The sequence below is a fragment of the Struthio camelus genome, chromosome 14 (assembly GCF_040807025.1).
Source record: "Struthio camelus isolate bStrCam1 chromosome 14, bStrCam1.hap1, whole genome shotgun sequence".
Lineage (NCBI taxonomy): Eukaryota > Metazoa > Chordata > Aves > Struthioniformes > Struthionidae > Struthio > Struthio camelus.
Window position 1 is genome coordinate 888,882 of NC_090955.1, and position 14,480 is coordinate 903,361.

Below are 14,480 nucleotides of genomic sequence, written 5' to 3' on the forward strand. Positions count from 1 at the left end.
CCTCAAGGATTCAAGGAAATGCTGCTTGGGATTCTGTGGGTAGCTGTACACAAGTCTTCCAAAGAATTAAATCAGTTTTACTTTTAAAACACTAATTGGTGGGGGAAACAAGGCAGAGAGATCATGCAGACGTGTTATTGCAGCTTACAGCATACAGCTGAGGGATGGTCTCTACCCTGACAACTGTTTCTGCCTTTTACTTGATGACTGTTTAATTTAAACTTTGTAAAAAAGTCCAGCACTCCCTGCTTTGGGTGTACCCTCATCAGTCAGGCTCTCTGCGGACTGGTGGATCTTTGGTTCATTTCTATACACGGTAACTTATCTATTCTCAAGTTCGTCTTCAACAGAACGGAGAGAAAACGTCCCTTATAAACTAGGCTGAACCACAGCAAATTAACCACAAACATCCACAACTAATCATTGCCTAGCAGGAGCTGCTCTTCAGCTAAGTACTTGAGTTGCCTTGGAATTCAGTAGACCTATCTAAAAGTGAAGCAAAGACAGGACACTCCTGTGAGTAGTGAGCTCACCAGGGAGTTTTCACATTTGTTTCTGGCAAGTCACAGACACATCAATGTGTTTTTCTGCCCTCTAGCATTCAGGGATCCAACGAATCTGATGCATTGGCAGTGACCAAGGTTGTAGTAAGGTATTACTGACTGGCTATGTGCTGGAAAAATTCACAGAGTAATGGAGCAAATTAAAAGAATTCTAATGAGCTACAAAAGAGATCACAGACTCCAGCTAAATCAGAAATACAAAGATTGTTTGTGATATGTACAAGCGTGTTAAAACCTAAGACCAAATAGTTAGTTGCTAGGTTAAAAGAAAAGCTACTGGAGTCAAGCAGGCCGGTTTTGTGTAGCTGGATGACAAAACTGATACGTTAACCAGGAAACACAGTATCACAAGGACATTGGGAAAGAAACGTCTCCCTCAAGTACCTGTAGGACTGCACCTGTAAGGACACAGCTCAGTACACTCTGACCAAAGCACTCCCTAGGAGCTGGATGACTTATTGACCTCTGCTCCCGAGTCTTGCAACCGCTTGCTTGTCACTGAAGCAGATCTGCAAAAGGTGGCAACAATGGAAATTCTTACGTAGCTACATTTAAGCGCAGACAGCACCTAAACTGCGATAACAGTTTAGTGTCAGCTACATGCAGTCCCGCAGCAACAAGATGCTAAATGACTAAAATGACTTTTAAGGGGACTTTAGGAAAACAACCGTACGGTTACAAGTACTGTGAAGTTACTTGACAGAACTGCAGAAGAGAGTCAAAAAGTTAGCGCGGATTTACATTTTATGACAAACAACAAAGATCAGTTCATATATTTCATGTTAAGAAAAACAAGTGTACAAAAAGTGAAAACAATTCATACTTAACAGAATAGGTTGATCTTGTCAGTCACTTAGTTTCACAGCTGTTTTCTTAGAATGTTTAAGTGTAACTGGAAAGAAACGTATGCTAGCAATAATCTGCTATAATCTTGTATCAGTCTGCTTCTATCATGGCACAGCACTACATCTTTTGCTCGGTAGACAATTCATACATCGGCTAAAAACAATGCTGCTTTGAATTACCTGTGTAGATTCACACAAATACACGTTCTGGTTGAGGAATGTGGGGAATAGGCTATAGTCAAAGAAACTTTTTCTTTGGGGCTCATCCAGCCTGAAATAAAGTGTAGATCGATTTGTGAGCTGGATCTAGCAATAGGCTCGGATGAGCTGCTACAGCCTCCTGTCTGTTCCTTAGGAGACACTAGCAACTTAAGTGTCTCATGCTCCCTAAAAAAGCCTCTCCCTTAGGACTTGAACTACGGCTACCGCATTGCTATGGGGCTAGGGCTCAAAGCATCTACCTTCTGTGAATGCTCCTTGATACAGCTGCATGGGAAGCTGGAGGAGCAGGCATGGAGGTGCAGAGGAGAAAGGTGCCCCAAAACCAGGATACAGCCAATGTGGCTGACCAGGTTGAATCACCCTGAGATAAACCAGTGACGAATCCAATAATGAAGGACAAACAAGGCTTTAAAAGTATGATCTATGTAAAAATTTGTCAACCTCAAAGTGTCAATAGGACATGGGTTTTATAAATGCAAAGGGAAGAGGCAGAAAACCCCAAGCTTTTACACACTCCATCTTTCCACCAACTTAAAGTTTCAGGTGAGGCCCTCAGAAGAAGGTGGTGCAAGCTCTCACATACATAAACAAACATTCCCTCACACTTTCTGAACACAGGCAAATTTAGCCTAAGTGTGGGAAAGTGAAATTCCACCAAAATCAAGCTATTTGACCAACACTTCTGTTATTCTGCCACTTCTAATCATTAGAGTCTGGATTAAATTAGTCATTGGTGTAATTTACTTTCTAAAACAGAGGAAGTTGATCTGCATGCATATTCTCTAAATAGATGACCTGATCTTAAATCACTAAGGCGTGTTCTGAAATAGACCGAGTTAAAATTCTTCTCCAAGTTTCATCCATGCAAGGCCTCTAGAGTCACAGGTTTGCAATACGCATAACTAAGAGCAGAACTGAACCATCATGACCTTGGCGTATGTTTACATGGGGTTTAGTCTTTTGGATCTGACTCACCATCATAACAAGTTTTGTATACCTTAAATAACTGAGTTTCAGAACACGAAATACAGACATCAGCTCTTGACCTGTTTCAGGGTGGTCACTCCTGCTCAAACTCAGTGGTTTGCCATTTAAAGAGTCTGGAATGAACAACATTCATTTTATTCTGAAACTCCATTCCTTAACGTTTCACTTCTCTCCAGAGAAAGCCGCAGAAGATCCTTCCTAATATCAGGATGATCTTCCAGCTCGTCATATAATGATCGAACAATGTCCAGTTTCCTGTAGTCCATTGGTTTGACCAGACTGCGAACAACCTGGAGGCATCTCTCTTTCAGGGTGAACACTGAGGTTTTTAAAAAAAAAAAAAAAGAGAGAGAGAGAGAGAGAGAGAGAGAGAGAGAGAGAGAGTTCACTGACTGTTACCTGAAACACTGGGGCACAGACGTCACTTCTTCTAGTACAGGAATAGAGAAAATAAAGCGTAGCAGAGCTATTCACATCACACTAGGGTTATCAGAAAGAGAGGAAAAGAATGTTCTATTCTCTACCATAAGACATTCAACAAAACCCATCAGAATGACAAGAAATCTTAAAAATGAAAGATCTATCCATAGCTCTATTGAAAAGAAAGCAGTCATATAGTTCTAGAAGTCCTCATGATCTCTTCCAATTTTACAGACAGATTTTATTAAGTATTTGAATACCTGATTCATCATCAGATCCTTGCACTGAAGTGGGAAAAGATCTTAATTCATCGGTTTCCACAACAGGTAATTCCTTATTGCTTTACCTGGCAGTGTGATGTCTGCTTTATTCACATTGGGAGCAGCGATAAACAGCTCCTTCTGATTGACAAGAAGCCCATCATTTGTCCCCGCGTCCCTGAACAGCCAAAGGTGACCTATAGCAGAATGAACAAGAAATGCAGTATTTAATGCACTTTCTAACTAACAGTTTTGAGAGACTCCCTTAAGAATCTGATTTGCTGCTAAGCAATTAATTCAGCCACTCCCGCAGTAGCTCTGATTGCCTGGCTGACCAAGGGGATGTCACCGAGGAGGTGGCTGGACAGAAGGACAGCGCAGTGGCCTTTTAATCTGCAGAGCCCTGCTAGCATGCAAACGACAGAAGACACATCTGCGTTGCAGGTGGTCTCTTGCACCCGCGGGACTGCCAACACCTTTATACCAGCTGCGGGGGATACTCCACGTCCCAGAACACGTGTCCCGGCACACCTGCGAGCGCCAGCTGTAGCCCGCTCTTGGCGCAAGCACCTGCGACCCGAACATGTGTGGCCGGGCCTCGCTCCGGGCCGGGCCGGGCCGGACCTCGCCCTGGGCCTCGCTCCGGGCCGGGCCGGGCCGGACCTCGCCCTGGGCCTCGCTCCGGGCCGGGCCGGGCCGGACCTCGCCCTGGGCCTCGCTCCGGGCCGGGCCGGGCCGGACCTCGCCCTGGGCCTCGCTCCGGGCCGGGCCGGGCCGGACCTCGCCCTGGGCCTCGCTCCGGGCCGGGCCGGGCCGGACCTCGCCCTGGGCCTCGCTCCGGGCCGGGCCGGGCCGGACCTCGCCCTGGGCCTCGCTCCGGGCCGGGCCGGGCCGGACCTCGCCCTGGGCCTCGCTCCGGGCCGGGCCGGGCCTCGCTCTGGGCCTCGCTCCGGGCCGGGCCGGGCCGGACCTCGCTCTGGGCCTCGCTCCGGGCCGGGCCGGGCCTCGCTCTGGGCCTCGCTCCGGGCCGGGCCGGGCCGGGCCTCGCTCTGGGCCTCGCTCTGGGCCTCGCTCCGGGCCGGGCCGGGCCTTGCCGCGGGCCCGCGTCTCCTCAGAGGCCGCCGCCGCCCGGCCCCCCCGTGCCCGCCCCCCGCCGCGGCGGCGCCGCGCACCCACCGCGGTAGCTGTGCATGACGCGGCCGGTGCGCGGCTGCAGCACCGGGTAGTAGCGGGGCCGGCCCTCGAAATCCAGCCAGACAGGGAGCACGGAGCGCGGGCTGCGGTTGTTGAACACCACCTTGGAGAGCTCCCGCGTGTTGGCCGAGCGCAGCCCGCCCTCGCCGCCCGCCGGCCCCGCCGCCTGCGGCATCCCGGCCGCCGCCGCCGCCGCCGCCGCCGCCGCTCCCGGGGCCCGGCGCGGGCGGGGGAAGCGGAACGGCGCGGCGCGCATGCGCGGAGCGCCACGCCGCGGCGGGGGGGGGCCGCGCGCACGCGCAGTGCGCCGCCAACGGCTGCGGCCCGGGGGGAGGGGCGGCCCCGCCGGGCGTGAGGCGGCGGCGGCGGCGGCGGGTCAGGGCGCGGAGGTGGCGGCGGCGCCGCGCTGTAGCTTCGCGGCGGGTGGCGAAAGCCGCGGGGCCGGGGCCGGGCAGGCTTCCAGGCGGCTGCTCCGAGCGGCTGTCCCCGTTAACGCGCTCTGCTACCGGACAGGGGCCTGGAAGCAGCGCGCCGCCCGGCTGCCCCGCTCCTCGGCGGCCGGGAGCCGCGCCCCGCCGACGGCCAGGACCGACCTACGGCTCAGCCCGGACACACCCGCTTTGTCAGAAGTCTGAACAGTAATTAATACTTGCATTCTTCAAATACGTGTGACACAAACCGCAGAAAACTTTTTTTTTTTTTTGAAGTATGAGAAATGCAAAAAAAAAAAAAATCTGTTTAAAGAGGATTATCCCGGCCTACCGTCCCGTCTTCAAGAGGGAGGACAGGCGGCATACCGCCGGTTCCAGCGGCGCTTCTGCCCCGGGACGCCAGCCGGGGGGCTTGGGGCAGCTCCTGGCCGCAGCAGATCCCTGATGCCGCTGGCCGGGCAGGTGCCTTTGCTGGCACACGCCTGCCTTACTTGCAAAGGCGAGCCTTTCGTTCTTGCATCGCGCTAAAGCTGTACTGACCAACGTGAGCGTACGCCAGCTTTTATGGTCATAAGGTGAGAGGCTAAACGCCGAATTAATTTTCAAGTTTAGATTTTAACTTGAACACCCTTTTCAGTGAGGCTGAAGGAAGGTGCTGAAAACTAAAGCCCAATGCAAAAGAATCTTCTGCTTTAGTTGGATGTTGTTACTAAACATCAGTCTTGTCTGCAGTTTTGCTTGAAAAAAACCACTAAGCTGAACTACTATATACTGTTGTAATAGGAGAGCTTCTTCTCCATGAAAGAAAACAGAAGTGTGCTTATGCCATGTAGGTTACATCTGAAAAATTCTTAGGAAAAGTCCAATCCTTCTTTCACAGCACCATTCCTTTCCCAGTGATACAAAGCTGAAGGAAAAACTAGGGCAGGAGATGCACTAACAGACCTTTTTGCAAAACAGCTTTAAAAATATAATTGAGCAGACTGAGCTGAGGCACTAACAGCTTTAAGTTTTCTATACAAATAAAGGATTTTCGCCTCTCTGGAAAAATGATAAGCTTCCTCAGAAGATGTTTTCCATTTTCAAGTACATGACAAATGGTATCCCTCACAATAGAGCATTTTATGCCTGCAAGCAGTTTAATATTTTTCGCCTCCATAGTCGTTGCAGGTTACAGTGCTGAAACTATCACAATAACGCTTTTTTCCTGTATGTCTCAACACCTCTACTAGCACTTTATGTTAAACACTTAACATGTTGTAGAAAGACTTAAAGGAAGGACACTTGCATACATTCATTTCTGTACTGTCCCTCTAGCAACCTGCGAAGGAGAAGCGTGTAAATTGGTTAAGAATGACATAGTAGAAACTATTACCTATTTTTTCCAGTATACTTGAACGCGTAAGAAGTGTTGGGTAGGCTTGCTCACTGCCCCTCATTCAAAAGAAGTTATTTCCCAGACTTTCTTTCTATGACAGAAAAACATAAGAATTCACAGCAGCATGGAAGGGGAACGCATTTCAGAGACTTACTGAACTGTAAGAATCTGTATACAGCATTGTGGGATTACACAGCACGTAAGTAAACAATGAGGCTGATTGTCTTAATTGAAAACATCTATTATCCTCAGTGTCTGGTACCAATCTTTCATAAAAAGAGACGTGTAATCTTTAAGAGAAGCTGCTGCATATTGTACAACTGGAGCACTCACATTTATGAAAGCAGATACACATCACTGTACATTTTACTGTTCCTGAGTTCTTTGATATTTTCAAAGATACTGTCTCACACATTACAGTCATGTGAGACTGTGCGTTTTACTGTGATTACTTTTAATAATCCAGTATAAATTCACAGCAGCAGCCTATAATCCTAGCATCCATCCCGATACTAGTTAAAGCCTAATTTGCTAGGTCATGCCTATCTGATTTGAATCTACTTAATGTTAGCTGCGGTTTAAAAACAAAACACGACTGTATCATCTTTCAGGCCAAAAGACATGACTAATCTTATCCTAATCTTTAACTCAAGAAAAAAATATTTCAAAATATTTTCAAAGTTGAAAGTTTTAAAATACTACAGTGCTTGTTTTCGCCTTTTAAGAAATATCAACGGTAACCAGCCACCAAGGCATTAATGCATTTTAAGAACCTAATATATCCAGGTTAAGTTGTAAAGTTCACTGTAACAAGAGTGTTCAGTTCAGTTAGTGTCCTCATGCAAAAACTGTGGCTATTACCTCGACACAGTCATCTGAACAATGAAGAGCGGGAAAGAATTGAAAGGGCACTGTTGGCATTATTTCATCCAGAAAGACAACTGTGTAGTAAACAGAGGACTGCGTTATGCTTTACTGGATGCAGGCCAGAGAAAGAATGCAATTAAGACTTCTCTCCTATGCAAAACATCTAAAACTTTAATACTTGTTATTCCACCTTTAAGCACTTGCACACAGTTAGCATGAATACACCTTAATGAAAATGACAACCTGGTAAAGAAAACTAAGTGTTTTCGGTCCCTGATGAGAAAAGAATAGGAGGCTTGAGAAATCACAGGACATTTATAGAAGAAATCATATTTGCAACTTCAATTTATTCAACAGGAAATATCATTTTTGTAAAGATGGTGGCGTAACTACAGCAGTTTAAGTCATCTAATGAATTTAAACATACCGCCACCTTGATTTGTCTACAGTAGACATTGAAAATATGAACTTTTTTCTAACTGCTAAAAGTATCTCCATTGTTCAAATAGTAACTACAGACAGTTTGCTGAGGCTGTGTTGCTACCCCACCTGAGCTATGGCTGTGGTACATTAAAACATGAATTAAACACTTACTAGTAATTAGTGCTAAGCTGAGGTAACAGGTAAGGAAAAAGGCAGCATCAACGTACTGTTACAGAATTGGCATTTGCTTATCAGAGTATAAAAACAACATACTAGTTTATTATCCTGTCTTACATTTGGGCAATGGTATAAATTAGAAAACATCAATCTGGAAAAATCTTATACTAAAGAGATACTGCCTCTAGATCCTTCAAGATGACAATCTTAGTAATCCTGTTAGTTGTTTTAAGATATATGTACAATTTCTACAGTCTGGGGGAAAAAAGTTAACTGTTACCTCCAAAGATGCGTGAATATGTTTTCTACTATAAGCAGAGGACATATACATTTACCTGAAAAATAAAGTGGACATGGTAGAGAAGACTCAGGCAAAGGGAAAGCATTACTAATTCCATTAGTGGATTTCCGTTTGGGAGGCAGAGGAGAGAGATGATTTAAATAAGGTATCAGAACACATAGTACAACTGACAGTTCTCAAGCTGATCCCTGGTTCAATGTTCTTGCTACACAATTTCTGCAAACATTACTTTTTTTCTTAGGAATTGACAGACCTACAATCTCAGGTGTCAGCTTTACCAAACTGCTATTCAAGAAGTTCTGGAGGTGTCTGCTGTTTTCTTCCACGTGAGTTACCAGAATGATCGTTTTTCTTCTGCTCTTTCCCAGGTGCGTTTCAAAAGATACACTGCAGCATGAAGTCCTCCTACGTTCACCCATACTGTTTGACCTTTACGCCATATGTGTCCCATTCTTGACAAGGCCTACAATCACAAAAAAAAAACCCACAGAAAAATGGACATTGGTGGTGGCTTCAACATAAGGTAATAAGGATAAATTTGCTTTGGACATTTATCATGACTGTTGGTTATCTCAAGTCATCTCTGAAGACAGAGTCTAAGGACTCTTCAGGTCTAAAACTGCGTTAAAATAAGTTGATACTACTAATTATTTCTCTAAAAATAGATCATCTTCTGTAATAAAATCAGCTTGCAATTTCTTTCTAAATATATTTTTATGTGTAAATAGGTTTGATTTACTTGTAAAGTTTTGTCTCAGATAACATACCTTGGCAAAGCATTTCTTGTCTTGTGTAAGCAGCACAGCTCTGCCTGTCCCGGGTCTGCAGATCCGGCCCATCTCCATAAGGCAGGCTGGATAGAGATCCCAATTCTTCTTCTTAGACCCTATCCTATAAAATAAATTAAGACCTCTTTGTGCTTGTGGAAAAACAGCTAACTGCAGTTGGCCTTTTGGATATGACCACTTTTACTATTCGTTTCAACCTGCACTTTTAATATAGAGTACATCAGCACTCCTTCATTAGGACCAATTGACTAACTAGAAAGAATCCTGCACATGCAAACACATACAGTAGCGGCAGCTAAGCACGGCAACTTAAAAAATGATACCTCACCTTTTTCCAAACGGCATGTCTGTCACAATAATATCCACAGAACCAGTCCGCAAAGGGAGATTGCAAATATCCCACTGAATGATATCTAAGGGTACGCCCAAGGAAGTACTGCTGCAAATGCAAAGATGTGCATCTCAGACATGGCTTACTGAGGAATATTTTTTAAATTAAGAGGTCTATAACATCAGCAAAGGAACACACAGGAAAACGTGAGCAAGGTATTCAGGTAAATGCATGCAGAATGGATTTCCTTACATACAACACTCCATGAAAAGAGAGTCACTTGTGCTCTTCTCACCTTTCCTTATTCTCATTTTTCTTTAGCAAAGAGCAGATATTGTTTGCTGCTCTCTTTACAGCTTGTGGGTTGTTATCACCAGCAATATGGTAGCAACTAGGCCATTCTGAAGCTCCCTAGGGAAAATATGATAATAAGCATCATTAACAGTGCTTAATTAAAAAGAAGACTGAATTACTCAATATGACAGAATACAACAAAGCAATTGGAAGTAGACTTCAACCATTACAAAATTCTGTAACAGATACTTGTTACAGGTACCTGTGTTACAGGTACTTAAAAGCTCAAAATACTTTTGGATTTAGTTTCTTCCTGCTTTAGCTTGGGGAAGGAAGATGGAGTAGTTTACAGAAAGCATATCTGTAGCTGTGTAAAAGTGGGTGACATACCTTTGGCACTGACTACTCAATTTTTACCAAGAAAACTTACACATATTATTCAGATGCAGATACTGTCGTAAGTTTTATTAAGTTAAAAAATGAAAGAAGAATCACCTCTATTGGTATTGCACCTGTTCCACACATTGGATCAATTATGATATCTGTTGGCTGTGGATCACAGAGTCTGAGAAACACAATTAAGATGCAATGAAAAAAATTAGTCATAACAAAAACATAAATTTCTGTAAGGAAGGAAAACTAAAGAACTATTTGAATCACTAATTCTACCCTTCTCACAAAATAACTTTTTTGTAATTATTATTTCCCTTTGTTAATTAGCATTTTATATGTGCCAATACAGTGTAATACGTCTGAGAATGTCATACAGTATTTTGAAAAGTGTCTAATGGATCAAAGCAAAAATTTATTTATCTAAGTTGGAAAATATCCACTGATTATTAGTAATTACAAAACACTATTTCAGCAGCTCTGCTTTTTTTAAAAAAAGAACGATCAGAAATGGCTGTTCAGGAAGGAGCGGAGGGATAAGGGTTCTAACTTCTGAAACAAAATTACTTGTTTATTGAAAATGATGTATAATTATGCAATTACACTGACCTAAGCATGCCATAAGCAAGGGTTGATCGAAGAGTTGTGGGTCCAAAATGGGTAATATTTCTTCTGTGAAGACTCTCTTCAGTTAATGCAATGCCCACAACTACTTCGTTATTGTGAATATTCAGGAGAACCTAAAGAAAAACTTGAACTAAATTTCAGGAGTAACAAAAGTTTCCCGTACTACATCTGGTCAATGTTTGCATGAAACATAGATGGCAATTTAAAAATAGGAAGCATGTATAAAAGGTGTTGACCATTCTTGGAAGAAAAGCAATGCAGTTTGTAATGAGGACAAAGGGCAAAATTAAGGACAGCATAGCTTTTCTCATTCACACGTTCTTTTACACAAGATTTCAAAAAGCTCTTTAAACATGATGCTAACTTTTAAAAAGTTTCTTTTTTTATAAGTATGCAGTGGAAGCCCGTGGGATAAGTCTTGCAAGTCACAGTGCAGCATTCACAAAGCAGCAATAAAAGTCATATTCCTGGTTCCCTTTACCACATCAATTTGAAAGGTGAAAGCATTATTCAAGCCAGGCCCTAACAGACTTACAAGAAAAACTTTGTTTTTCTGCCCTTCAGAAGAAGACTGACAGACCACATCTGTTGGGACTTCCTTTCCAAATCTCTACTTTCCCTATGATAAGAAATAAACACTTGATAGCTAACGTTAACCTTTTTCTTTAACCTCCCTTCAATCATAAAACTACTGCTTCTAGCTGGAATAGCGTATGTTAATTTATACTGATACAAAACAATAGATTAATCAAAAATTAAAAATAAAGCAGAAGGCCACCTACATTATATTTAAGTTATGAATGAGACCAAACTATAGGAGAAGATGATACTTAGCATTAGACCATTTGCTATAGTTGAGGGGGAGGGGAAAGCTTTTGAGCACTAACTCGACTGTGACCTGACTTAAATTAGTCAACCTGAGCAGATGCAGACAGTGTTTGCAGAGCAAAGAGAACTTGAGGAAGAGAAGTGCCCACTTCAGGACACGAGAGAGAATTATTATGAACAACGAAGGCATTAGCAAGTGATGTGAGGAAATACAGTAATGTATCAATATGGCACAATCATGCTTGCCATAATTTCAACCGTAACTATTTTTAGTTCCAGGTTCATCTTTTGAAGTTATTTTAGAGATCTCTCAGCTTCAGCCTTAAGAAGGAGTAATTCAAAATGACATACGTATTTGTTTCTAAGGCACAAGGCTATACCTCTACATCAAAGTTAGTCATGTCAGCTTTCCACTGGAAGTGCTCCTGTACAGCTCCACCGAAGTCTCTTGCAGCATCATTTGATGTAAAGCTGTGCTTGTCTCCCGCTCTATTGCATGTAACACGGAACTTTAACACCTTTGCGTCTTCTTCACCTTTCTTTCCATCCTCAGCTTTGGTTTCACTTCCAGAACTGGCACGCAATTCATCTTTAGCATCCGATTGTTCGTTATCATCATCATCATCATCATCGCCATTTTGTGGTAGCCCTCCTTCTGCCCTTTCTGTCTCCTGACCACTAGCAGATTCTGTATCTGCAGCATTTTGGGCACAGTCCTGCAGCTGTTTACTAGCATCTTTTTGATCTGTTTTTTCTTCTTCTCCATCTTCATTCAACTTTTCTTTGCTCGCAGTACTCTGCAGATTATGTTTTTTGCGTTTTGTCTTTTTCTTTTTTAAGCTGTTGTTCAGCTCCCATACTTTCAAAGGATTGGTCCAAGGCAGTTTTTTAACCAGATCTTCCAAATCCTTTAGAGCATCTTCCTTTAAAAGACACAGAAGAAAGTATCTTTTTTTTTTTTTTGGAAGTCATTTGAGTTAGTTTTCTAAATATGTAGCTGGCTACACATTTAAGCTACACTTAACAGCTTTTTGTGATATTTTTGTGATAACTAAACTGAGCCGTGTTTTAAAACTCACAACACTCCATAGTATTCCATAATTACCTTGTCAAATAGACAGCTAATGCTAAATTAAGAGATCAAGGTGATACTTGACTGCCCTGCATCTACGTGTGTCCTACAAACATTGTATTTGCTGTTGTCCTAGATTTTGCCTGTGGAACATTCTGAAAAAATTATGCCAGACAACATGACTGAACTTTGAATTTACAAGCCAGCAAAGAGGAAACTGCTGAATACTTCACAAATAAAGTAAGAAACCCTTGCTCAGAAAACACAAGGCTCTCTGAATCTAATTTTAAATTAAAAAACCCACCCCAAAACACAAAACTGACTGCAAAAGATATGTGAATAACTCACCTTATTTTCTTTGAATTGATAGTCTTTGAACTCCTGAACAACAACAAACAGATTGTCCACTGATCTTAGACGATGGACCTACAGGAATCGAGAAACAGTGGTGGTATGTTACTAGCCATATATGTGTAAGAGATTGTGTTTGTTCGTAATTAAGATGTCATCAGCTAATATCTAGATTTAAGATACTTCTGTGTAACAGTTCAGAGCTTGAATATTTAATTGCAAAGAGATTTCTAAAAATCGCTCTTTTCTACGGTTATTGTTTAAATGTTAAAAGTGTGGGCTCTCACTCTATATGTAAATATAGAAGGAAGACTTCCTTGCACTGACTTAAGTTCTCCATGTTTTACCTTTGAAAAAGAAAGCTAAATTTAGTTAATGAAAACAAGAGAGCTGAAGGAGAATTTTGAAGTGTTTTTCATATTGACTGATTGCCTTTAAAACAAACATATTGTGCTAACGATAGGCTATCATTACTGTGATTTGCACTACAAACACCTTAAGTTTTGTTACAAGCATCAGCGGAAACAAAATGACTTGATGCCTACAGAAGAGTACGTGAAAAAGGAAAAGGTGCCACGTCCGCGCCCAGAAAGGACCAGGTTTGCAGAGAGCGCGTCAAGGCAGCCTCGGGAGGGGGGAACGTCTCCGCGGGCACCGCTAATCGGCAGCGCCGTGTTCCGGCCAGCAGCCCCCGAAAGGCGGTGCGGCCGCTGGCCCGGAGGCCGACCAGAGCGATGCTCTGCCGCAGGCGGGGCGGGCGCACACCTGCGAGAGGTTCTCCGCGGCGACCTCGAAGTAGATCTTGCCCCTGTCCTTGCTGACGGCGGGCCGCGAGCCCAGCTTCTCCTTCACCTCCTCGGCGGCCGTCAGCTCGAAGCCCGTGGGCACGGTGGCGCCGATGACGACGGCCGGCCCGCCGGGGCCGGGGCCGGGGCCGCTCTGCGCGCCGTGCGGGGCCGGCCCGCCGGGCTCCTCGCCGCCGCCGGCCGCCGCCCCCTCCGCCTCCGCCATGCTGGGGCCGCGCCACGCGCGCCGCCGCCGCCCGCCCGCCCCCTCCCTTCCGCTTCCGCTTCCGCTTCCGGGGCCGCGCCGCGCCTGCGCGGAGGCGGCGACGGGCTGGGGGCTGCGCTGGGGGTTCGGGCTGGGGGTTTGGTCTTGGGGATGGGGCTCAGTCTGGGGCTGGGCTGGGGGTTTGGTCTTGGGGCTGGGGCTCAGTCTGGGGCTGGGGGTTTGGTCTTGGGGCTGGGGCTCAGTCTGGGGCTGGGGGGTTGGTCTTGGGGCTGGGGCGGGGGCTGGGGGTTTGGTCTTGGGGCTGGGGAGGCGGGAGGGCTGGGCTGGGGCTGGGGGTTTGGTCTTGGGGCTGGGCTGGGGCGGGGGGCTGGGGGTTTGGTCTTGGGGCTGGGGAGGCGGGAGGGCTGGGCTGGGGCTGGGGGTTTGGTCTTGGGGCTGGGGGTTTGGTCTTGGGGCTGGGCTGGGGTGGGGGGCTGGGGGTTTGGTCTTGGGGCTGGGGGTTTGGTCTTGGGGCTGGGGTGGGGGGCTGGGGGTTTGGTCTTGGGGCTGGGGAGGCGGGAGGGCTGGGGCTGGGCTGGGGCTGGGGCTGGGGCTCAGTCTGGGGCTGGGGCTCAGTCTGGGGCTGGGGGGTTGGTCTTGGGGCTGGGGCGGGGGGCTGGGGAGGCAGGAGGGCTGGGGCTGGGCTGGGGCTGGGGCTGGGGGTTTGGTCTTGGGGCTGGG

General features: G+C 45.6%; 2 protein-coding genes across 2 annotated transcripts; both read right to left on the minus strand.

Annotated features, from left to right (window-relative positions):
• Window positions 1-1,326: 1,326 nt before the first annotated feature.
• Window positions 1,327-4,709, minus strand: VHL (von Hippel-Lindau tumor suppressor). The gene is made up of 3 exons (XM_068907275.1): window positions 4,474-4,709; window positions 3,384-3,494; window positions 1,327-2,936 (listed from the first exon to the last, which is right to left on the minus strand). The coding sequence occupies exons 1-3, from the start codon at window positions 4,664-4,666 to the stop codon at window positions 2,752-2,754; spliced, it is 489 nt and encodes a 162-aa protein (XP_068763376.1). The 5' UTR covers window positions 4,667-4,709; the 3' UTR covers window positions 1,327-2,751.
• Window positions 4,710-7,467: 2,758 nt separating this feature from the next.
• Window positions 7,468-13,760, minus strand: THUMPD3 (THUMP domain containing 3). The gene is made up of 9 exons (XM_068907448.1): window positions 13,515-13,760; window positions 12,747-12,824; window positions 11,707-12,249; window positions 10,481-10,611; window positions 9,977-10,046; window positions 9,483-9,598; window positions 9,185-9,295; window positions 8,836-8,959; window positions 7,468-8,531 (listed from the first exon to the last, which is right to left on the minus strand). Exons 1-9 carry the CDS (start codon window positions 13,758-13,760, stop codon window positions 8,400-8,402), a joined length of 1,551 nt encoding a protein of 516 aa, XP_068763549.1. The 3' UTR covers window positions 7,468-8,399.
• Between the last annotated feature and the right edge of the window lie 720 nt (window positions 13,761-14,480).